We start from the raw sequence: 23,788 nt of genomic DNA on the forward strand, positions 1-23,788 counted from the left end.
GTTGGGGGGAACTGTGAACAGGAACACTCCAGTCCCTTGGGTCTATCCTGAGCAGTCTTTATTTTGAGCCTGTTCACGGAAGGACAGAGGCACCCAAAGATGGAGCCCTTAGCTCAAAGGAGTCCCAGGGACCTGCCAGTTGTGGATGGGCTGGTAATAGAGGTGCTTTACTGGAGGCCCCTTGGGAGACAGAGCCATCACCAGCCTGTCCAGGGCTTTGGACCACCCCTCCATGGCTGTCTCCACTTAACCTGAGCCTCGACTTTCTTTTCTCTGATTAGGGATAAAATGATCCCCGTGCCACAGGCAGCTAATTAATGAGGTGATAGAATGCTATCCATCGGCTCTCTGTGTGGAGCCTGCTTGGGGCTGAGTACCTTTGGATCACTTTCCTTCCCAAGTGAAACCAAGGCTTGGGCAAGGGAAACTTCACGCCATGTGACTGGTATCCATCCTGTGTTTCCTGTCTTTTTCCTTCACTCTGGGATCCCTGGGTACCCCAAACCATGCCCATTCCCAGCCGCAGAGGCCGAGGACTGTTGATGAAAGGCAGTTCAGAGTGTGCAGGCTGAGACGGACAGGGTGTGGGAAGCCTCCCTTTGCTGGCCACCTCCCCTTCTGTTCCCCCACTTCCTGCAAGCAGCAATATGCTGTCTTGGATTGAGGGAGGGGCTGCTAGAGGCCCAGGGTTGGCCTCCTGATCAGAGACTGTGGTTGGCTTCTCCTGACCTTTGCCTGAGTGGTCGTACCCTCAAAGCTCCTGGACGCTGCTTTTACCCCAGGTGATGGCTGAGCTGTGTCTGCCCTGGAGGACAGAGCAATCCAGGGTTGTTTTGTTTTGTTTTGTTTAGTGCAACTGTCCCTGGCTCTCCACCCCTATCAATCTGTCTTCCAATGGCTTCAATGCTCAACAGGTGTTTAGGGATCACATGTGAATGGTTTCCCAAACTTAGAAGAGAATTTCCCAGCCAGGTGCCTCACCTTGTGGAATGTGGGAAGTGGTATAGGGCATCCCTTAGTTGATCTGGTGGAGAGAGTTGGCATCCCTGCCCACAGACTACCTGAGCTCCACTGTCTATTTTTGACTTTGCAGCAGAGGGTCCCCAGGAGCCCGATCCCACCCTGTGGAACGAGCCTATTGAATTGCCCTCAGGTGAAGGTCCCCTGGAGAGTACAAGCCACAACCAGGAATTTGCTGTCTCTGGCCCTCCATTCCCCACTTCTGCTCCAGCACCAGAGTACAGCACCCCTCCCGCAAGGGTGGACCAGGACGGAGGTAGGACCTGGGAGGAGCAGCGAGAGGGGAGGGAGGAGGATGAGAGGGAGGGAAGGCTGAAGGGCCAGGCCTGGGCTGGATTTGGGGCGAGGAGGAGGAGTAACATGGTCTTCTGTCCTCCACAGGATCGCTTGGGCCAGGCGCCATTGCAGCCATCGTGATCGCCGCCCTGCTGGCCACCTGCGTGGTACTGGCACTCGTGGTCGTCGCGCTAAGGAAGTTTTCTGCTTCTTGAAGCCAATAAAGGAACCGCGCAGGGCCGCCGCCCGCGGCGACTCTGCACCTTGTGCTTTCCTTTATGCTCTCCGTGTCCGTGTCCCCGCGTGTGCGAGCCCGTGTGCAGGTGCAGTCGCGTGCGAACCTGGACGGGGGCGTATTGCTGGGCCACGCGGCGTGCCTGGGGTCGTGGGTGGAAAGCTCCAGGCAGGGAACACGTGTATGCGTGGCCACGTGCCTGTGTTGTGCCCCGAGTGAGTGAATGCAGGGCGCCTGAGCGCAAGTGTCTGTTAAGAACCGCCCACTGTGCTCCCACTGCAGTGAGCCTGAGTTCCCCCCACCCCACCTCCCCCCTGGTCCAAAGACTTCTGCCTAGTGTGACTGGGGGGAGGGGAAGGGAATTGGGGAGTTTGGCTCAGGTTCGCCCTATTCCTAGAGACCAACTCTAGGGGGACTAGTTTCTGGAGAACTGACATTGGATGGAGTAGTAAAAGTTTTTGACCTTGACTTGGACAGGAGGGGCCATATCCTAATTCAGAACCCCAATCCTTGTGTCTTCACCCTCCTCCCAGGGGTCAGAATTTTCCTGACTCCAACCATTCATACTCCTGGATCCCTGGTGACTGTGTATGCTCTCCCTGGCAGCTGTTCTTTCTTTTCCAGCTGACCCAGAAGTTGGGGAGCACCCTGGGATAGAATGGGGTGTGTGTGGAGGGGGCTCTTGGGGTGGCTGGGTAAGCCAGGGTAAGAGCTATGACCCTATGGCTGCGATATAGCAAGTTATTATATCCTTCCAGGAATGCTCAAGGGACTGAGGTCTCAACATGAGTTGGACTGGGATCTGTGGGAAGGTACTATAAAATCCAGAAGCTTGAACAGGCCTGTTCTGGGTCAGGCAATGCCAGTACTTAGGAGGCTGAGGTGAGACTGGGAGTTTAAGGCCAGTCTGGGCTCTACTGGAAGATGGTCTCAAAACAATCAACAGGTCGGTCCTGATGTAGAACATCTGGCAGATGCCCGGTGCCCTGGATACTTTCCTAAGACATTAGTGGGATAGACATTCTGGGAGAGAAATGGATAAATAAGGGTGCCTGTGCAGGCAGTCTGGGAGGGAACAGGAGTTCCCGGTGGAACCAGCTGACCAAGGAGCACCCCAGGCCAGCGTCCTGATCAGGTCGGAAGTCTGGATCCCAGGCCTGACGTCAGATCCTCTAAAGGACCAGTGCTTACTGAAACCTGAGGCCCCTTGTAATCATGTGCCCATGCTGTGGCAGGACAAGTCCCCTATTCCCTCAGAGAGCCCTTTCCTGAGTCCCTCCATAAGCAGAGGCCCAAATCCATTCCCATCCTGAGACCGGATGTTGGCTGCTCCCTCAGGAAGTGCCTGCAGCCCCTTCTTGGGAAAAGACCTCTCCTATTGGCCCAAAGGACTGACCCTCCCTCCCAGCCCAGAACCAAATGCCTGGTTGCTGTGTGCATCAGGACAATAAAGAACAACTTCTTGTTTTATACAGGATGCTTCTTTTAATGCAGCCAAAAAATGATATTTGCTTTTCTCAAAACCATGACCATAAAGGATGCAGTGACCAATTCATTCTGCAAAACACCTGGGCTCCTTCAGGGGCCAGGAGACACAAGTGACACCAAGCCCATCAAGGAGCTAGAGGTGGCATGAACCCTCAGCTAAGCTCTGGGAGGCCTGCTGAGGGCAGGGCTTGGCCGTGCAAGAGAGGCTGGCAGAGGCACGGGGACAAGCAGGCAGGGTCACCACTGCTCACTAAACTCCCTCGGGCAGGGGTGGCCCATCAGTGTGCCTGGTAGACTCTTAATGACTTCCAAAGGAGGGAAGGACTCGTGCAGTTCAGGGGATCCTGACAGCGGTTACCGTCCGCCTACCTGCTGCCAGGGACCCTTGTGTGGGCCTCTTCCAGTCCCTGGAAGGTCTCTGGAGCATGCCTGCCCTCTGCTACCTCTGAAAGGCTGGAGGGAGGTGATGTAATACTGCCTAAGTACTTAGCCTTTCTCCAGTGTGAAAGCAAGCGAGTGGCCAGGACCCTAGAGCTAGCTCCCACTGCGTGGGCAGGGACAGACCAGGCCCGAGCCACTCCTGCTGCCTGAGGAGGCACTGACATTCTTCCCTAAGACCCTCTAAATCTGTTGGGCATTTCTGCTGGGCCTGCTCCCCATCCCTGCCCACACCCCTCCTCTAGGCTGGTGCCCGAGCTGGGGAGGTTCATTGCCGATTCCGGCTGCCCAACTTCCTGCGGTCCTTATTCTGGCTGCGCTGAGGGTCCTCCATCTTGTGTACTCGGAAACATTCCTTGAGGTTCTGGGAACGGATCTTGGGGTTCAGGATCTCCTCTGTCATGGAACTGGGGAACCAGCCTCTCTCCTGGTCATGCAGCCGCTCACCAAAGATCCACCCTGCAGAGAAGTCGGTAGGGTCAAGAGCTCGGCAGGGGAAGGAGGAGGGGGAGGAGGAGGCAAGGCTGGGGCTTCCTCTTAGCTAGGGTTCCCCTTTGTATGGGGAACAAGGGTTGAGCCACCCTCAGGAGTTCAGCATTTCCAAAGGGCAGTGGCTTGGCACACCACCTAACCTTAGATTGCCCTATAGTGTGCTAGGAAGCATATGCAATGTAAGAACCAGGCTGCAGGTTCTCCCGTGAGCAGGAGCCTATTTTGAACCTTGCCAGGCTACCCCATACCAGGACAAGAGACTTGAATGGCCACTCCTAAAAGAGGCCTTTAAGGAACCAATGTGGGAGATAGCTGACCACTGACTTAGCAAACCCAAACAGTGAGCTTACACCCTCATTGGGCATATTCTCTCAGAATCTCACCCGGAGAGCCAAGCAGTGGCTGAGGAGTGGCCACTATAAACTGGGGAAACCCCTGAGTCTCCAAGTCTCCAAGTGCCCTGATCTCTTTTCTCTGCTGTCTTCCATCTCCTAAAGGTCTTTGCTAGGCTTGTTAAATGGTCTGTCCCTACCCAGCATTCTTTAGGCCACCTTAGGATGGGTATGGGGCAGTATACTATGTCATAGAAAGGAAGGGGAGGGCCTGGGACCTACAGAGGGATCCTGTGGAGATCACTTGGTTTTTCAACCATGAAGGACAAGAAAGGAGGAGGCCTTTGTTCTCAGGTTGGTTTTTTTGTTTGTTTGTTGTTGTTTTGTTTTTTGAGACAGGGTTTCTCTGTGTGGCCCTGGCTGTCCTGGAACTCACTCTGTAGACTAGGCTGGCCTTGAATTCAGAAATCCGCCTGCCTCTGCCTCCCAAGTGTGCCACCACTGCCTGGCTGTTCTCAGGTATTTTGATAGTCTCTGTTATAACGACATCAGGCTATCACATTGTACCTAAGGCACCATAAAATTTCAGGTATCCCCCGGCCTTTGCCTCCCGAATGGTGGAATTACAGTTGTAACTACATCATACCCAGCTATTCCTGGGATTTTGACCAGGAATAGTTAATACATAGAAGTGGAAAATATGGAACAAGAAAGGGGGCTGGAGTTAAACTGGGCAGGGGCTACAGAAATACTCCAATTGGAGCTAATTCCGCCTGCCATCCAAAAGGGTGAGCAAGAGCAGGGCTTCTTGGGTTGGTGGTCACAGATATCCCCAGAAGCTTGTGGTCAAACAGGCTGAGGCTGGGGTCATGCTCCCTTCTAGGGGAGCCATAGCCAAGGCTTGGAAGGAGACAGAACACCTGCTAGGCCTGCTGGTAGGGGAAGAGCCTCACAGCTCACAGGAATAGAAGGCTCAGAAGTCCGAGGAAAGGCCAATGAACACGGGGCCCAGTGCTCAGGCAGAATGTCCTAGGTAGTGCTGGCAACGGCCAGGATGAGGGGCTCTGCCTGCCCACCTGCCAACTGCACCATCTAGTCCTACATCTAGGCTAGAGTCCTTTCTCCCATGGCTGGCCAAGATGCAGAGTCCCCTGGGTGGGGGCCTCACCATCCTCTGTCTTCTCCAGGATGTTCAGGATATCTGCCAGTTCCAGGGTCAGCTCATCGGGCTGCTGGGCCACATATGGGTGCACACACTGGACCTGGGGGCAGTCTGCAGGAGAGGAGGAGAGTGGCATAGTGTGTCCCCATCATGGGTTCCACCCTGGTCCACAACCAGGCAGTGATGCCAGGGACAATTCTTCCACCAGCAGGTGACTGAGTCCTATCTAAAACAGAACCTGGGACTGCACCACAGTTTAAGAAAGGCTCCCTCTGAAACTGAGGAGGTCACACCCCAGGGAATTCTGGGAAAGGGAGGAAGGGATTCACTAGCTGTGATGGGGCTCTCAGCTTAGAAGCCAAGAGGAACCTCTTGTTCTTAGGTGTGATCCTGTGAGTGGTTTTGGGGTGAGGACAAGCCAGTGGGCTGGGACAGTAACTTCTTCACAAGGCAGACAGACTCATGTTCCTTTGGGGCTTCTGTGAGTTATAGACTGGAAAATCTAAAAGAATACTGGAGTTTGGGTCGAGGATTCTGCTACCTGACTCTTAGGACTCTGGAACCTCCATTTCTTTCTTAACCATCCAGTGCTCAGGGGTACTATGCTCCTGCTTGGTGCCAGGATGGACATCTGAGAAGTACCTTCTCACCGGTATTTCTCGCTGCCAAGAAACCTGAAGCTAAGACCCCATAAGTCCTAGCCAAAGCTGACCTAGAGTCTCTTTCCAAGTCAGGGACTCACCCAACAGCCGAGATGTGAAGGATACAAACTTGGTCCTCCTGTTGGGGGCCAGTGAAGTCATCCAGCGCTTCATTTCGCTCCTGCATAGGAAGGGGATAGAAGTGCCCAACAGCAGAGCCAACAAACCCCGCCCACCCAACGGCATGAACTTAGGCCTCCAGGCCAGCTCCATTCTAAGCCTGGCTCTTGCTAACACCAGGACAGCTCTCAATTTGCTGCACAGGGAACCCCTCCATGTGCCCCACAGGCCAAGGGGTTTGAAGTCTGACAGTGTGGGGAGCCATCTATGAAGTCCTGCAAGCTGCTAGCTCTCAGAGGTGTGTTACAGTGAAGGTGGCTGTGGCAAAGATGAGAATGTTAACATCACTTCCTGTTAATCCCTCTTATCTAGAGGGGGGGAGGGCTTCAGCAGGGGAGGGGACAACTCCTGGTGGGGTGTGGTGAGGGGGCAGCTGAGCACCGAGGAGGCTGGCTGGGAAGATTAGGAGAAAGTCAGGGCTCTGTAGTCCCACATAGAACAATTCCTAATGTCTTGTGTATTCCCCAACTGCTTGGGGCTACGGAGCAGCTATCCTGGCTGCTCAGGCATGGAAGAATAAAGGACTTGAGTCCGTACAGAGTGAACAAAAACCGGAGGAGGGAGAGAGTAGCTCACTGGCACATCAGCTATCTGTCGGTATCCATTTTACAAGATGGACTTGGTCTCCTTGCACACGAGAGCCCAGGAAGGTACAGCCATCCCATGCCATCCACATCCCAACACTGCAAAAGGCTCTACCAGAGTCCCCGTGGGAAGGAGTCATGCTGAGTAGTGAGAGGCCAGCCTCCTACAGATGTGTATTGAGCCCTGTTTTACCTACGGCAAAGATATGCCTATGAGGGGCGCTGGGTGTGGCTCTCGGCACTGGACACTCACTGGGAGGATGCCTTCAGCATATAGGTGGCCTCCCGGTCATCTGCATTTTCCAGCAGCCGCAGGATGAACACATTAGCCAGTGTTTGGCCCTGGTCCTCCAGCTCCTCCACTCGAAGCAGGCCCCTCGGGGCTGAATCAAACACTTGGTACTTGTCTCTGGGGAACAAGGGAGGCAGGATGGACTTATTGGTCTCAGGAGAACCTTTTGGCTGGCTGAAAGAACCAGCATATGGCCTTAGCCATTCTTTACCCACCCTGGGAGAAGGGCTCCCATCCTGGGTTGTGGCAGAGCAGTGGCCCCTTTACTGAGCTCAGTGTCAGACACTGTGCAACCTTTCCACATTTGCAGGAGGGAAACAGGTTTATTCAGGGAGGCTCCATCATGGCCCGTAGCTGGGCAAGAGCAGAGCAGGCCTTTGAAAACCTGACCCTAAAGACAGCTCACTATCTCCCACCGTGGTCACACTTAGGCGGGGCCCTCTCCAGGGCCCGTCAATGCCAGGCTCACCCAGGAATCTGCCGGCAGATCACCAGCAGGTCATTGAAGAGGAAGAGGTAAATTTCTCTGAAGAGCTTCTTGGTCCGCAGAGTGCGGGAGGTCTTGGGACCAGACATCTGCTGCAGCTCACCCTGCTTCAGCAGCCACCGGGAGTGTGAGATGATGGGCACTGACTGTGAGGGGAGGGCGTGTCAGGCGGCAGCACCCTCGCAGGGGTCCTACACATGCCACACCTGGAGTAAAGCTGTGAGATGGTGTGCAAAGACTGTGTGGGGCCATCACACTCCCTGCCACCACCGGCCCTGAAGCAAAACAGCAGCAGCAGGAGTAAACTCTCACATGAATCTATGTGGCCTTTGTGTGTGCATTGTACATGTGTGCACATGTGCTTCTGTGCATGTGTACTATGTCCTTTGTGTGTGCATTGTGCATGTGTGCACATGTGCTTCTGTGCATGTGTACTGTGTGTCTCTGTGTGTGTTGTACTGTCTATGTACCTACACTTGAGCTTCTGTGTTCATGCCTGTGCTTTGGTATTTCCATGTGTATTGGTGTCTGTGTGAATGTGTGTATGCATGTGTGTGCGTGTGTGTGCATGTGTATATGTGTGTGCATGTGTGTGCATGTGTACATTGTGTATGCATGTGTGTGTGCATGTGTGTATGCATGCGTGTATGTGTCTGCATATGTGTATGTGTGCATGTGTGTATGCATGTGTCTGTGTGCATGTGCATGTGTGCATGTATATACATGTGTGTATGCATGTGTTCATGTGTGTGCATGTGTGTATGTGTGTGCATGTATGTGGGTGCATGTGTGTGTGTGTGATTGTCAAACCATTAGGCTCGGCTTGCTTGATGTAGCCTAAGACGTCAAGTTACAGAAGAAAGGAAAGGATGGTGCCCCACAGGATAAGAAGCTCAGGGCTGCAGATGCAAGCTGTTTTCCAGGATTGCTGGGCACATCAGCCCAGCAGGCCCAACTCCAGGAGCTATCAGACGATCCCTCCCATCCTCCAGCTGGACTTGGCTCCCAAACTCTGACCTCTGGGACCCTTTTAGTTTTGCTCATGCTAGACCAGTGCTCTCCTCCTGAGCTACACGAACAGCTCTCCAGGGCCCTCAGTAGGCACCGTGTGCCAGTATCCAAGTCACCAGAAATCCAGAAAAGCAAGTAGCTTGTAAACCCCTCAGCACTGAGAGTCCCTTGAACAGTCCCTAGCCTCATACGCTGACTGCTCAGGGTCACCAAGGTGGGAACAGCTCACAGAAGGTAAACCTGGGCAGAGTGCATGATGACCGGCTTCCACCACTGGGGAGGGTGCCCGGGGGTGCAGGCTGCCCCTGGGTGGTGTGGGCATGGGCTGATCCAGAGCTTGCAGACTCACCTTGATCTTGAACTCCATCTTCTTCTGAATGCTAATCATCTGTTCCGTGCGGCTCATCTTCCGGACACCCTCATTGCATGCCTTTACCACCTGTCACAGGGAGGACTTGTCAGGCCAGCCTGCCAGGATGTCCCCAGCTACCACGGAGACCAGTATGTTCAGCAGCTGACACTGACTGACTAGCCTCAGGTTGGCAAGAACTCTTTCTCTACCACACTCTGGAACTAAGTGAGCATGCGCTGTGGTCCAGAGCAGTGGTTCTGAACCTGTGGGTCTTGACCCCTCTGGGATTGAACAACTTTACCACAGGGGTTGCATCTGCTTCAGATACCTACATTACAATTTATAACAATAACAAAATTACAGTTATGAAGTAACAACGATAATAATTTTATGGTTGGGGGATTGCCACAACATGAGGAACTGTATTAAAATGTTGCAGCATTAGGACGGCTGAGAACCATGGGTCTAGAGGATGGTTTATCTCCTTGCCCTTGACCAGAAAGCCAATCTCCCAGATCAAGAGGAAGGAGTCTTCTTTCTCAGCTTGCCTAGGAAAGGAAAGGCTCCTCCAGATTGACCTCTCACCCCCTAGGGGTGCACAGGCTCCCCCACTTCCCTGGAAGGCAGCCAGGAACCAACAAGCCATTAACACTACGTTTCCCAGACCCCTGGGCTCCATCTCCAGGATCAGAGCCTTAAATGGCTCATGGGGACTAGGACAGAGCCTGGCCTGATACAGGTGGTTCGTCAGTGTTAGTAAGTGCAGGGCAGAAAGAAGCATGCAAGGATGTTCCTGGCATGTAGCTTAGAATGAGAAAACCTGTTACCAACTTCAGTTGTCCATTATGTAGCACTGTCTGAAACACAATATATCCACATACCCGAGGGCTCTGAATCAAGTGAACATACTCAGCTGAAGAGCAAGATTGTCCATTAGATACAATCGCTGATTGTAAACAGTATGGTGGTAAACTCTGTGTGTGCGTACATGTGTGTATGTGTGGGTATGTGCATGTGGGTGTGTGTGAGAGACAGACATCCTTGCTTCTTCATTTTACTTATGCTAGATTTTTGAATTTTATGCTAGATATTTGATCATTGACTACTTTTATGAATGAGGAGAATAAACTCTTCTTTTTTTAAAAAAAATAAGCAAGATACACTGGGTATCTCTTTCATCAAAAGGAGAGGAGAAGAAAAAAAGCAGAGAAAAGTTTAAAATAAGAAACACAACAGGCCCCTGTCTCACCTTTGGGACAGCCCTCTGGGGCAGGCAGGCCTGGGGCAGGTCAGAGATCACCAGACCCATCCTGGGTGCTGCTGCCCAGTAGGGCCTAGCAAAAAAGGCATATGGCTCATTGGTGGGGACCAAGTGCCCAAAACAGCACTTCACGGGCACACAAGGCTAGAGAAAGCTGCTGATCCCTACAGACAACCCATCACTGCCATAGGGAGTCATCTAGGACGACCGGGAGTTGGTGACACTCTTAGGCAGGGCTCTGGGTCAGGTTGTACACCAATATAAGCTGGACTCTGGAGGATGGAGTGGGAACAATGGGCTGCAACAGAGTTCTATGTTGGTAAAGAGTGCCAGGCAAGTGCCTCCATATGCAACCCGGGCACATGAACAAGGGTAGGTATTGCAGAGGAGGCTCTGACAGAGCCACATCAGGTATGAATTCTTCTCCCTCAGTGACTCTTCTAAATTTCAAAAGCAAATCTCAGAATAAATAACAGAATACTAAGAGGAGTAACAGTAACAGTAACCGAGATCAGCAGGGACAGTGATCCAGAGAGAAAATGGATCCAGGACACACTGGTGGAAACAACTCACCATTTCTAGCTCCTTGTGGGCATCCAAGGCGGTGCCTTCCCGCTCAGACCTCTCTTCCACTCTCTTCAGGATGTTCTGAAGGCAAGATGGAGCTTCGTTACCCTACCTCTTCCCCCTCCCCTTCCCCCTCCTCCCTGGCAGAGGCTAATCATCTCTCCAGTGCAGCTTTAAATCGGCAACACACATAGGCCTTCACTAAATGGACAGAGGGCATGGGGTCCTCAGCCAGGCCAGGGGTGGATGCCTTGGCCCAGCATGCTAATGGGAAGTCCAGGACTCAGTAATACAGGTCCTGAGAGCTGGTAGATACTCTATTCCAATACAAAGCCACTGTCCCATTGAGAGCAAAGCACAGAGACCGTGCAAAGCAGCAAGGGACCCTGGTCACTCAGGCATAGCATTTACACAGGGCACCAGGTCCTCCTTCCCTCTCCCCCTCCCTCCCTCCTTTCTGGGGTGGTCACTGGAGTCTAAGTCATGGCAGTCCTGGAGGCTTTGCTGACTGACTGGTCTTTTTACTGGAACACATCTTTTCTCTGATTCTTTAGTTTTCTTCAGTTCACAGTTAACATTGCTTCTCAAGCTCGGTATAACCCTGTCTACTTTTGTGCAGGCTGGTTTTGTGTGTCAACTTGACACAAGCTGGAGTTATCACAGAGAAAGGAGCCTCCCTTGAGGAAATGCCTCCATGAGATCCAGCTGTAAGGCATTTTCTCAATTAGTGATCAAAGTGGGAGGGCCCATTGTAGGTGGTGCCATCCCTGGGCTGGGAGTCCTGGGTTCTGTAAGAAAGCAAGCTGAGCAAGCCAGGGGAAGCAAGCCAGTAAGCAGCACCCCTCCGTGGCTTCTGCATCCATTCCTGCCTCCAACTTCCTACCCTGTGTGAGTTCCAGTCCTGATTTCTTTTAGTGATGAACAGCAATGTGGAAGTGTAAGCTGAATAAACTTTTTCCTCCCCAACTTGCTTCTTGGTCATGATGTTTTATACAGGAATAGAAACCCTAAGTCAACATTTCTCTATGCCCGCTCTCACCCTCTGTAGCAGCCAGTGACAAATGCCAGTCACATCAGGTAAGGATGGAACCTGAGACATCCTCCCCTCCACCTTCTTGCCCACACCTCTGCATTCCTTCCCATCATGCTTTATGAGCTCAGTGCTGGCCTTGGTCCTATGAATCTTGTTTCCCAGGACCTTTGAACATTCAGGTTTCTCTACATCGAGTGTTTTTCCTTCCCGATGTTGATGCAGCTGGCTCCTCTAAGCTGAGCCTCACTTAAATCTTGCTTGTCTTTCTTGACTCCTCCAATTGGCAGTAGCCAGGCAGGTACCCTTGACTGGGTTAGCTCATTTCTAATCGTCACAGCTATGCCCACTTTTCTGGTTATGTCTGCCAATCTTTCCTTCTGGAATATAGCTGAGCCTCAATGCTTGGAGCACAATAGGGCCCGAATTGGCCTTTATTTAACAAAAGGATTCCCTAAAATACTATCGGAGAGGTAGAAGGAGCAAAGGCTTGGACAGGGAGGCCTGTAGAGCCCAGGGCACAGTCAGGGGTCACACCTGGACCAGCAGCTTGAGTCTTGTGATCCTCTGGAAGGGCAAGATGAGGAAGGAGGAGAAAGGCAGGCCCTTGCACTTGGGGTCCAGCTCCAGCTGTGCGATCAGTTCCCGGAAAGACGCCTTCTCCTGTCTGAAGATCCAGACACAGGGGACTGTCTCTGAGCTCAGGCCCTGGAGGTGTGAATAGAAGATGCTTCCCCCACCCTTTCCTCCCTCCCCCTCCTCATTTTTTTTTTTAAATGGAAAATAAACTGTTCGTGTAAACGTCAAGTAACAATAGTGGCTCCATATGCCAGACCATGAAGACTTGGCAAAGCATGATTTGTGTGGGAGGGGTAAGAATCCCATTGTAGCCAAGGTTATGAATCAGACATACAATTAGATGACTTCACCAGGCAGGAAGCCGAGGCAAGGTAAACCCACGGAGAGATGTAGCCTGCAGCAGGCTCGAGGCACCTGCCGGGAGAGCCTGGGCTATTTTTGACAGGTGGGCTTGGCCACGTGGCCCAGTGCTGCTGGAAGCCAGGAAGACAGCTACCAGAGACTTACTGTAGGGTAGCAGCAGACATCAGGGCCGCCCATACTGTACCTGCTGCTAGTGGGAGCAGATCCCCCATCTGTACCCACAGGGCAAAGTTATATGGTGACCGGCTACCCTGGGGATTCTTGGAAACTGCAAGACATGGACACCTATTCTGCTCACTGCTTAGTCTGAGAAAAAGCACCTGATTCACACCACCTTCTAAATAGTCACTGGAAAGCACCCGAATGGATGCCTGGATACTCGAAGTTTAAAATGTCCTCTTCACCATGTGGCTTGATAGAGAAGCTGTCAAATCTAGATGCTACCTGGACAGTGGGCACGCGGCACACTGAAACCTTTCTGGCTCACCATCTATGACAGAGCCTAGAAACCATGGGGTATGTGACTCTGTCACAAATGACTAGAAACCCTCCCACTGTCCCAGCTGCAGGATGCTTCTTAGTGACTGTCACAGAGCTGCCACCTTTGACCCACCACTAGCTGATGCCATGTACCAGGCAGAGTTTGCCAGCCTCCTCAGGCAACTTGTGTAGATCTGTCTGTCCTAATGAGACCTCCAACCTTGCCCTTGTTCTCAGGGCACCCCAGAGACCTTTGTACCTTTACTGTGTCTGGGACTGCAAACCTGGTCTTGGTGGTTTTCCAGTATAGGTTCTCATACTAGAGAGATGTTTGTTTTGTTTTGTTTTGTTTGCATGGGTGGGTACCAAAAGCAAGGTCCAAATGAAATGAAAGATTCCCTGTGGTCCAAAGCAAGGTCATGAAATAAAAGATTGGCTCCTAGCTCACATGCAATACATGACCAGCCAAGATTCCTTTCTGCCCACCATTGGCTTTCTTATTACTTTACACCTATGTTTCCAATGTTCTAGACCTCGATCATCCCTGTAGCTACACATTCTTTCCCACAGGGATTTCCTGGCTGCTCTGGAGAAAGGTCTGGAGGCTTCAGATGACTCCCCTGGAGCACAGGTAAACTACCGGTTTTCTAGTGACACCAAGATGCTCAGGGAACATGCTAGAGTTAGATGTTCTCACCCGCCTGGCTAAATTGTGTGACTTAGTGTGGCCCTTGGGGAATGCCCAGGCAAGGATGGCTGACCCGGGCAGACCATACTCACAGGAGCTGTTTGTATGTCCTTTCCTGGTAGGTCTGGTTACTGACGTAGGTGATATAGACTGAGAAGTGATCGGCCGCATAACGGTACACAATGTCGCACACATCCGAGATGACGATGTTCTCCTCCATGCGGTGTTCCAGCTCCAGCAAAAACCTGCAAGAGGCAGAGGCTGGGCTGAAGGCACCTGAAGGTGCCTGGAGGTCAGTGTGCTGGGATGGACAGACCAGCAGCACTCCCTCTCATGGTGGGTGGGACTCTTCATGTTAGCGACAGATCTGAACACAACAGGGAACAGGTGTGGTTTTAGGTGGATAAAACCTCCAGGAGAATGCAGAGAGGGGGAGGGCACGAGGCTCATCTTTATCTCTTACATGTGTACTGATGTGTTTGCAGGTGATCAAACTGTGTCTCACAATGGTCCTCAGGGTACTAGGAGAGGCAGGGATTGGATGAACCTAGACTGGCATCATGCCTACCACTCAGTAAGCCAGTGGTCAATGCATGGGGAGTGTAACATGGGGTCTCTGCTTCTGTGTTGTGGAATTTTTCAAACAAAAATTGGAGTTGGTGTGTAAATAGCAAGCTCAGAGATCTCACGGGCTGCCCTGGTAAGGATGAGCCATCACTTCTAGAAGTTACTGGATAGGGGATAGGATGGCTGCCAGCAGAGGCAGAGACTCCAAAGAAAAGGCAGGTGTCAGTGCAAAGGAGGCAATTGGAGGACCCATGCACAGACAGCAAGAGCAATCCAGGCTTCCATGTGTGACACTAAGTGACCCTCACTGTAGGGAAAGGATGTCTCTGCCATGCCCCTCCTAATCTGAATGTGGGAAGTTGGCCTAGTGCTTCCCAGGTTGCTGGGAAACGCTTTATCCTAATTTCTCTACTCCTCTTCTTCCTCCTCTTCTTCCTTGTCCTCCTCCTCTTCCTCCTCTTCCTCCTCCTCTTCCTTGTCCTCCTCCTACTACTACTCTTCCCCCTACTCTTCCACAGGAGCTCATTTCCTCCTTTACCCAAGTCCAACCTCGGGAAACACAGATCCCACATCCTTTCCTGGATTGCTGGATGCCTCGTGGGAGAGGAGAAGAAAGCAGCAATCAGGGCTCCACTGGCCCTGGCCTACAGGGAACTGAGGCTTTGGCATTTCTGGGTGAGCAGACAGACATTGTCATGAGACCCAGACAGTTTGCATAGGATTCAATTCAACATCACTCTAATGGGTTAGGAGAGTCCTTCAACTTACAGCACCATAAGGATGCACAGGCCTCAGAGGCGAATGGGAAGAGACCCAGGGGCACTAACTGGCCAACCTGCTGGAGAAGACAATGGGCCTTTTGGTTTACATCTATGTGTACACACACTTGTATTTGTGCGCACACACAGGTGTGTGTGTGTGGATCAGAGGTCAAAGGTCAACTTCAGGTGTCATTCCTCGGGAGCCATCCCCCTAGTTTCTTTTGAGACAATCTTTCACTAGTCTGGAACTCACCAATTAGGCTAGACTGTCTAGCTCGCCAGCCAGCACCAAGGATTCTCCTACCTCCCCATCCCTAGCACTGGAATGACAAGCGAATACCACAGCCTCCAGCTTTCGTGTGGATTCTGGGGTCACACTCAAGTCCTCATGCTTGCAAGACAAGCCTTCTTCCCACATCACCGTCTCCAGAGCCTAGGTTAACGGCTTGACCCTCCCTATTTCTTTATGTAAAAATCCAGAACATTCAAAGGTAGAGAAACCCAGTTGGTGAGCATGGGCCCTAGTTTCAGCCACATGCTGGCAGGGAAGAAGCCAGTGCTCACCGCTCACTGACAGCCATGACATCCAGGACGTTGGAAAAGAGGATGTGGGCCTCAGACGGGTGCAGGATCTTCTTCAGCCGTTCGTTCTCCATGAAGTGCGACACCAGCAGGTTCAGGCTCTTGTAGTAGGAGGCCTCGGAGGTGACCAACTCAAACATGGCCTGCAGAGACACAGAGGAGACCCTGGCGTCACTGCTAAGAAGAGCTAAGGATGTCCTTAGAGGCAGACATCCTGAAGCCTGTGGCGGCAGCTGTGTGACAGAAGCCAACTTGCCCTGGTGCGAAGGAGAAAGCCCTTCATTCTCGGCAAGTACACTGTCACAGCCTGCCACCTGAATACTGCCACCTGAATACCGGATGACGAGCTAGGGTTCAAACTATAGAAGGAGAAACAGTATGAGAGGCAGGCCTTATGACAGAGCCAGACGGTGACAAAGATGACTCTGGCCTGAGTTTATTGGTGTAGAGATGGGCAGAGCAATCAATAGGGGGCAGGACCCTGCCTCCCTCTCCCCACCCTACCCCCTATTTTACAGGAAATAGATCAAGATGCCAATCAGGAAGGGTGGAGTTCGGGTGACATTTACTTTTTTCTTTTGAGCTTTTGAATTACTTGAAAAAAAAAAGTCCTAAGTAAGCCCGTATTATTTCTTTTAACATCTGATTTTATAATGTAATTTAAAAAAAAAAAAGAACACTTTTCATTTTGGAAAAAAAATAGAAAAAGAAACACCAAATTTTACTTCAGCCTTCAGGAGTACCTCTCTCCTGTATCAACATTGACTTACCAATGACATGAACCCACAGCTTGGCTAGCTTGCCTTTAGTGCTTGAATAAGCTACCTCAAAACCAGTGGGAGCCATGCCCACTGTCTGTCTGTCACTCTCCACTGTCTCTTGACCCAGGGCTGGTATAGATGACTGAAGGGACAGTGTGGCAGGTTGAACTATTGACCCCTCCAAAAGGAAGCTCACTCCCTGGTTTCCAGGACCGGCAACTGTGCCCTTGAGTGAAACTGGGTCTCAGCAACTGTGCTTGAATTGAAAATCTTGAGGTGAGACTATAAGAATGTTCCAGTTTCAGGGTGTGGGTCCTATCCCTAGTTTGAGGTGTTGAGTTTTGCTTCTGTTGCTGTGATAAAATATCTTAAACTTAAGAAAGGTTTATTCTGCTCACACTTCCAGGCCACAGCCTGACATTTCAAAGAAGTCAAGAGAGGAAGCGGAAGCAGGTAGTCACACCCACAGTTAAGTGCAGAGAATGAATCACGTTCCCTTACTCAGCCCGATTTCTCCTCGTTTACACAGTCCAGGACTCACTCAAGCTCAGAAAACAGTACTATTAACTTTTAGTCTGGGTCTTCCTGTGTCAATAGACAATAGAACAATTCCCCACAGACATACCAACAGGCCAACCTGATCTACACAGTCCAGATGAGTCTAGATTGTGTCAGTTGGCAATGAAAATTAATTAAATGGCTTTAGACATCTCCATAAAGGAAAGGAGGGGAGATACAGGTATGCAGAGGATGGAGGTGGGGACCAGGAGTAGCCGGAGACTGGAAGACAAAGGAATGATCCTTTCTTGGAACTCAGGTGGGAGTGTAGCCTGCTAACATCTCCATTTCAAGCTAACATCTCCATTTCTTCTGGTCTACACCTTGGGAGTGTGTGTTGGGGGGTAAATTTCTATCATTCTGTGTAGCTAGGACACCAGACTGAGGACAGGCAATAGCAATGAGCAGGGGTCACGTAGTGGAGGTTCCAGCTCCAGGAATTATGGAGGGAGGGGAAAGGGGAGGGCAGGGGAGGGGAGAGGAGGGCAGAGGAGGAGGGGGGGAAGTCTGGTGTTTGTTCCCAGAACACACGTGCCTGGGTGATGGTGGTGGAGGTGGGCAACAGGTTTCTCATGCCGTTTCATTCAATCCTCAGGGTCCCCCAGAAGGGATGCATAGACGCTCCTGTTTCATCAAAGTCACATGAGCAATGCTCTCAAGTCATGTGACCTTGATTTGAGAGCCCAGCTGTTATGACTCCGTCTGCCACAGCAAAACAGGATTAACCAGATGGTTCCAGTCACTTCCTCCCCGTGAAGCATGGCCAGCCAGTGAGCCTGGTGAGGCCCTTTGAGAGACAGAATGCATTTTTAAGTTGAAGATGCCTTGTAGCAACTATAAGAAAGTCCACAGAGATGTCACAGCCACCCCCAGACCCCAGGTATTTGGTCTGCACTTGACTTGAGTCAGTGCCAATCAAGGTTAAGATGCCATGAACCTGGGACCCGATGATGACTGGGAATTCATCTTTGGTTTGCATAGCTGCCTGTGTCCATCACAAACAAGGAGGTCACACTGGGCATAATATTTTCTGGAAGCTTCTCTGCTACAAATGTTGTTATCAACTCACCTTCTGGCTATTAAGTTTAATTTCTCAAAAGAATGCCAAGAGAACTGGGCAGCCAAGCTCAGCGCACATGCAACTAGCCCAGCTGACTACAGACAACTCTCTCACAGACAGAAGGATCCACCATCCTCACACAGCAACATGAGAGGACTGTCCTATCAGATGGCGTGGCTCTGCAGAGCACGAGGCACTGTCAGGACACCTGGCACTATACTTGCAAGTACCTGCCTCACCCTGCTGATGACAGCTTTTGTCCCAATGACTATGAGGACCCGGGTTTGGGGACAGCTGGGACTGGCTCTGCTGTGGTTGACAGCAGCAGGCTTTGTCCTGAATCATACAGCCCGTGCTGGCTGAGCCCATTCACTAACCTCCCACCCCCCTTCTCCATTTATAGGTGGTTAGTCATCTATGAATTTTCCTTGGCCAGGATGTTTGTCTTTATTTAGCTTGCCACATCAGTGTAGCTGTCTTTTCCTTATCAATATTGCTTTTGACTCAGCCACTCGAGCCTTTTCCATGGCTCTACAGGAGAGACGAGGGCTCGGGGGATGTAGCTCAGTTGTGGAGATTTTTGCCTGCCGTGTGGAAGGCTCTCAGTTTGATCGTGGTACAAACAAAACCTTAAAAGAAATAAGAAATGAGGGAGCCAGGCCCTGAGTGCTCCTCTCTTAGGCATCCATTGAGCTATCTGGACCACATACATATTCCCTGGACACCTGCTACATCTGGTGGAGCACCAAGCCCTGTAAGTGATCACAGCATGTGACTTTGCAGCTAAACCTCAGAGGAGCCAACTGATTGACATCTCTCTGGCAACCTGAGGTAGTGAGGTGTGTCAGCATGTGTGTTTCCGAGTATGCAGATGTGATATAGACGGAAGATATCCACACACACCCCAGGCTCACATGTTGGAAGCTTGGTCCTCAACTGCTATTTTGGGAGATAGTAGAAACTTGGCTATAGGAAGTAGGTCCCTGGGGGTGCTCACTCCTTGTCCTAACCTCTTCCTGTCTCTCCCTACTTTCTGTTTGGTCTGAAGTAAGCTGCTTTGATCCAAGACACACTTTCTGCCGTGGGATTCAGCCTGACCTCTAACCCACAGCAATGGAGCTAGTTGACAATGGGCCAGAACCTCTGAGACTATGAGCCAAAATGTATGCTCCCTCTTCCTTCTTTGGGACAGGGTCTCTCTATGTAGTCCAGGCAATCCTGGGGGCTTGCTAAGAAGACCAGGCTGGCCTTGAACTCACAAATATCTGACTGCCTCTTCCTCCCAAGCGCTGGGATTAAAGGTGTGTACTGGACTCTTTTCAACTATCTCATCACACTGATGAAAAGGTGTGTGTGTGTGTGTGTGTGTGTGTGTGTTTGGTAGTGCATTCATGTGAATGTGTGAGAATGTGTGTATGAGTGAGTAGCCAAGAGTGAGTACGAATGTGTGATTGTGTATTAGTAAGTATAGCTATGGATGTTTTTGATGGTTAGGTATGGTGTGTGTATGTGTGTGTGTGTTGATAGAAAGATAGATAGACAGGAAGAAAGAAAGAAAAAAGGAAGGAAGGAAGGAAAGAAGGAAGGAAAGAAGGAAGGAAGGAAGGAAAGAAAGAAAGGAAGGAAGAAAGGAAGAAAGAAACTGACTGACTGACAGACATTTCTGCAGCTGTTGCTACAGTTTATGAATTAGCCGGGCTGAGCACCATCGTAGCTTCCCTCCCTGGTAGCTGCTTTGTGAGCTGGGCTGCTGGATGGTATCCTCAGAGAACACCCAATTAGACTGACCCACATTTTATGAATCACAGCTTGGTTCCTCAATGGTGCTCTTAGATCTCAACTCTCCCATTTCTTAGCTGCCAAGGACCATGAGCATCACAGGCTGCCCTGCCTGGATCCTTTGTGCAGTCTGAGAGCTGGGTAACACTTGTTGTTTCCTAGATGGCCAGCCTAGGCAGCTCTACCACTGGTGAAGACTGACATGTCTGCTTGCTTTGAATAGCTAGGGTGTCAACAGTTATTGGCCTAGGGTGTCAGAACCCCAACCCCAGGGATAACAGCTTAATCTTACTAAATAAAAATGGCAGCTTGGGCATGTTGGGTGGTTGTGAGAAATAAGGTTTATGTAGAAAGCACAGTCTTGGGACCCAGCCTGCCACAGAGCATCAGACAGACAGCCTGGGCATGACTGCCTATCTGGGCACTGCTTTACCTAAGAGTAGAAAGGCAATGTGGCCTTTGGCCAGAAAGGCAGGATACATCTGTCTCAGGAGGTGAAGTAGGGGCCAAGAGACAAAAGAGAAGAAGTCTATTCCCAAGAATGCCAGCGCCCACTCAGAGCAACACTGGGCACACAGGACAAGAGGAAGACAAGGTGATGGTGAGAGAATGTCATGGGCCCCTACTGAAGGTTCCTGTTCATGTATTCAAGAAGCACACACACACACACACACACACACACACACACACACACACACACATACATGCACGCATGCACACATGCACATGCACACACACACATGCACACACAAACCAGGCTGTGAGAACTAGCCCTGCCTTGTATCTTCTGTAGAGGGCTCCAGGCCTCCAACCCCAGCATAAATTTATAAACTTTTCTATGTTTAACATAGCTTTGTCCTGCAGTGAAAGGGGGACTCTGAGTTGGTGCCACCCCTCTGGACACCAGAGACACGTTCAGAACAGACTTGCCTCTGGGAGAGGGGGCAGGATGGGGGCCAGAAGCCAGGTGTGATGGTTAGTATCATCAATTTGAGAGGATCTAGAATCGCCTAGGAGACCAGCCTCTGGGCAGGTCTGTGATGAAACTCCTAGCTTGGGTTGATTGAAATCGGATGATCTACCCTAATGTGGGTGGCGTTACTCCATGGGTTCAAGTCCTGGGCTGAATAAAAGGGAGAAAACAATCTGAAACCCTAGCATTTACCTTTCTTTGCTTCCTGACTGTTAACACACTGTGGCCAGCTACCATACTCCCCCAACATCTTGCCCTCCCCAGCATATGAAGTATATATTTTCTGCACTGATCCAAATTAAACTTTAGTTCATTTAATTTTGAGACAGGGTCTCTCCACACAGCCTGCTCTAAGGTATGAGAAGAGAAGCAAAAACAATGGGATACAAGTCTTATTTCCAGGCCTGAGCAGATGCAAGTCTGTGGCTGACTGTAAAGTCCCTCCCCCTCCTTCCTCAGAAGGACAAGGCTCATTCTTGTCCGGGCCTGTTGGGCCTTGCTGCTAATCCCACTGCCAGCCTTCAAGGCCACTCCACTTGTGTGTCTGTGTGTCTCTGCTTGCCTGGAGATGCTCAAAACACCACGCCCTGCTCACCTTCCTAGTTCTACCTGGCCTGCCCCTTTATATCAGAGAAGCCCCTCTGCAGAGACAAGGGCCTGAACAGACACACAGGCCACCACAGCCAAAGCAGCAGCCATTCCAGGCATCTCTGGCTTCTTTGTTCCTCTCCATGCTAGGGGGTAGGCGTGCACTGTCAGGCAGGCTGAGGCTTTGCTAGGTGGAGAGCCCCACCTCCCTGGACATCCCGCCTCCCTGATCTGTGGCCTCCTTCCATTCCTATCCACCACCTTCTAGAAAAGCCCCCTCCCCTCCCCTCTAGAAAAGCACCCTACACATTTTGTTTCTTTTTCTTTTGAAGTTCAAGAACAGTTTTGACTTTAAAAGCAAAACCCTAGGGCAGTAAATCTAAGTCTCTTGAAGGTACTGGGAGAAGAAAGACAGGGGGGGGGGGAAGGAGGGAAAGGCCATGTCATTTCAGTGATATCATTGAGAGGCTCACCACGCTGTAGACAAGAAGCCCCAAGGTGGGGAGGGGGCTTTGAAGCATGAGAGAGCCCAGAGCACCAGAAGAAGCAAACTGAGGCTCTCGCCAGCATCTGACAGACAGAGGAAGAAGCAAAGAGCGGGAGTATGGACAGACTCAGCTGAACCTCATAGCAGCCCAGAGACACTGCCTCCTGACACCTTTTATACACACCTTCTTCCCAGCCTTTTAATTTGAATCAGTTCTCTTTTTTCGTCCCAAACTGCCTTGTCCTTAAACAGTGGCTCAAAAACCAAGGGTTCTGGGCAAGCTAGCAAAGGAAATTCAATGGAGAAATTCCCCACAGTAACACTTGCTTCCCACAGGAAGCCTCTGCTTGAAGTGGAGGGAAGTACACAATTTTGTTTCATCTCACTTCTTTCCTTCCTTCCTTCCTCCTTCCTTCCTTCCTTTCTTCCTTCTTCCTTCCCTCCTTCCCTTCCTCCCTCCCTCCCTCCCTCTCCCTTCCTTCTGCAGAGTTAAGGATAGGACCCATGGCCTTTGCCCATACTCTGCAAATGCTCTCCCACTGAGCAGCACCCTGGCTGTTGAAAACAATACATTTTTAAATGTCTGTAGCTCTGGTTATTTTATAATAGAAAGTTCCAGATTGATAAAGACAGGGAACTATGCAAATATATTCTTTCTTGGAGCTTGGTACAAATATTGTCATGCTCTTATTGACTGTGTTGGACAATGTCCACCTACATACTCTCCCAAACTAGGTTTTAGGTGCGCGTATATGGCAGGAGCTGAGGATGTAGCCCAATTGGCAGAGGGATTGCCTGGCATGCAGGAAGCCCTGGGTTTAACCCCAGCACTCTGTGACCTGGCTGCGGCGGTATAAGCCTGTAATCCTAGCATTTAAGAAGTGGAGCCAGGGGGCTGGAAAGATGGCTCAGTGGTTAAGAGCACTGACTGCTCTTCCAGAGGTCCTGAGTTCAATTCCCAGCAAACACATGGTGGCTCACAACCATCTGTAATGGGATCCGATGCCTTCTTCTGGTGTATCTGAAGACAGCGACAGTGTATGCATATAAATAAAAACAAACAAACAAATATATAAACATTAAAAAAAAAGAAGAAGAAGAAGTGGAGGTAGAAGGAAAAGAAATTCAAGGCCACCCTCTGCCATTTGGATGCACAGAGGACCGCACCTTGGTGCAGTCTGGCTTGGGCCTCGGTGAGGTCTGGCTTGGGCCTTGGATTCTTTGATTTTTAGTGAATTTGACTTCACTTCTTTCATTTACTTAGTGAGCATTCAGAGTGTTTTTTTTTTTAAAGTGTGTGTGTATGTGTGTGTATGTCTGTATTTGTGTCTCTCTGTGTGTGCACATGTATGCAGGTACCTACAGAAGCCAGAGGCATCAGATGCCCCTGGAACATAGTCACAGGCAGTTGTGGTCCATCTGATATGGGTCCTCTGCATGGGGAAGGCATGCTCCTAACCACTGAGCCACCTCTGCAGCCTCTTGTTCTTCTATATGAACAGCTTTGGGCATGTTTTTTCCCCTCTGAATGGCTCATCATCATTGTTGATCGAACCTGAGTTCACCAACACAAGCCATTTTTGTGTTTGGTCATCTTACATCCATCCTTTTGATTAAGACAGGGTCTCTCAGTGGCCTACAACTCCATTAGGCTAGCCTGTCATTAGGATCCACCTGTCTCTGCCTCCCATCTCACTGTTACTGGTATTAAGGT

General features: G+C 50.8%; 2 protein-coding genes across 4 annotated transcripts in view; one reads left to right on the forward strand and one right to left on the reverse strand.

Moving 5' to 3' along the window:
* Positions 1-1,558, forward strand: part of Snorc (secondary ossification center associated regulator of chondrocyte maturation) — a 5,108-nt gene extending 3,550 nt beyond the window's left edge. Inside the window, exons 2-3 of one of the 2 annotated variants that reach the window (XM_031368903.1) lie at positions 1,094-1,276; positions 1,402-1,558. In XM_031368903.1, the coding sequence (XP_031224763.1) occupies positions 1,094-1,276; positions 1,402-1,511 (293 nt within the window). In that variant the 3' untranslated portion in view covers positions 1,512-1,558. The remainder of the gene's footprint in view (positions 1-1,093; positions 1,277-1,401) is intronic. The other variant, XM_031368904.1, reaches the window with a different exon arrangement.
* A 1,432-nt stretch (positions 1,559-2,990) lies between these two features.
* The window catches only part of Ngef (neuronal guanine nucleotide exchange factor), a 64,908-nt gene continuing 44,110 nt past the window's right edge, over positions 2,991-23,788 (reverse strand). For both annotated transcript variants that reach the window (XM_031368306.1, XM_031368305.1), the window contains 10 exons: positions 15,851-16,011; positions 14,051-14,203; positions 12,386-12,515; positions 10,825-10,899; positions 8,988-9,077; positions 7,610-7,773; positions 7,102-7,257; positions 6,186-6,265; positions 5,450-5,554; positions 2,991-3,916 (listed from right to left, as the gene is read on the reverse strand). In XM_031368306.1, the coding sequence (XP_031224166.1) occupies positions 3,726-3,916; positions 5,450-5,554; positions 6,186-6,265; positions 7,102-7,257; positions 7,610-7,773; positions 8,988-9,077; positions 10,825-10,899; positions 12,386-12,515; positions 14,051-14,203; positions 15,851-16,011 (1,305 nt within the window). In that variant the 3' untranslated portion in view covers positions 2,991-3,725. The remainder of the gene's footprint in view (positions 3,917-5,449; positions 5,555-6,185; positions 6,266-7,101; positions 7,258-7,609; positions 7,774-8,987; positions 9,078-10,824; positions 10,900-12,385; positions 12,516-14,050; positions 14,204-15,850; positions 16,012-23,788) is intronic.

The sequence above is a fragment of the Mastomys coucha genome, unplaced genomic scaffold, assembly GCF_008632895.1.
Source record: "Mastomys coucha isolate ucsf_1 unplaced genomic scaffold, UCSF_Mcou_1 pScaffold14, whole genome shotgun sequence".
Classification (NCBI taxonomy): Eukaryota; Metazoa; Chordata; class Mammalia; order Rodentia; family Muridae; genus Mastomys; species Mastomys coucha.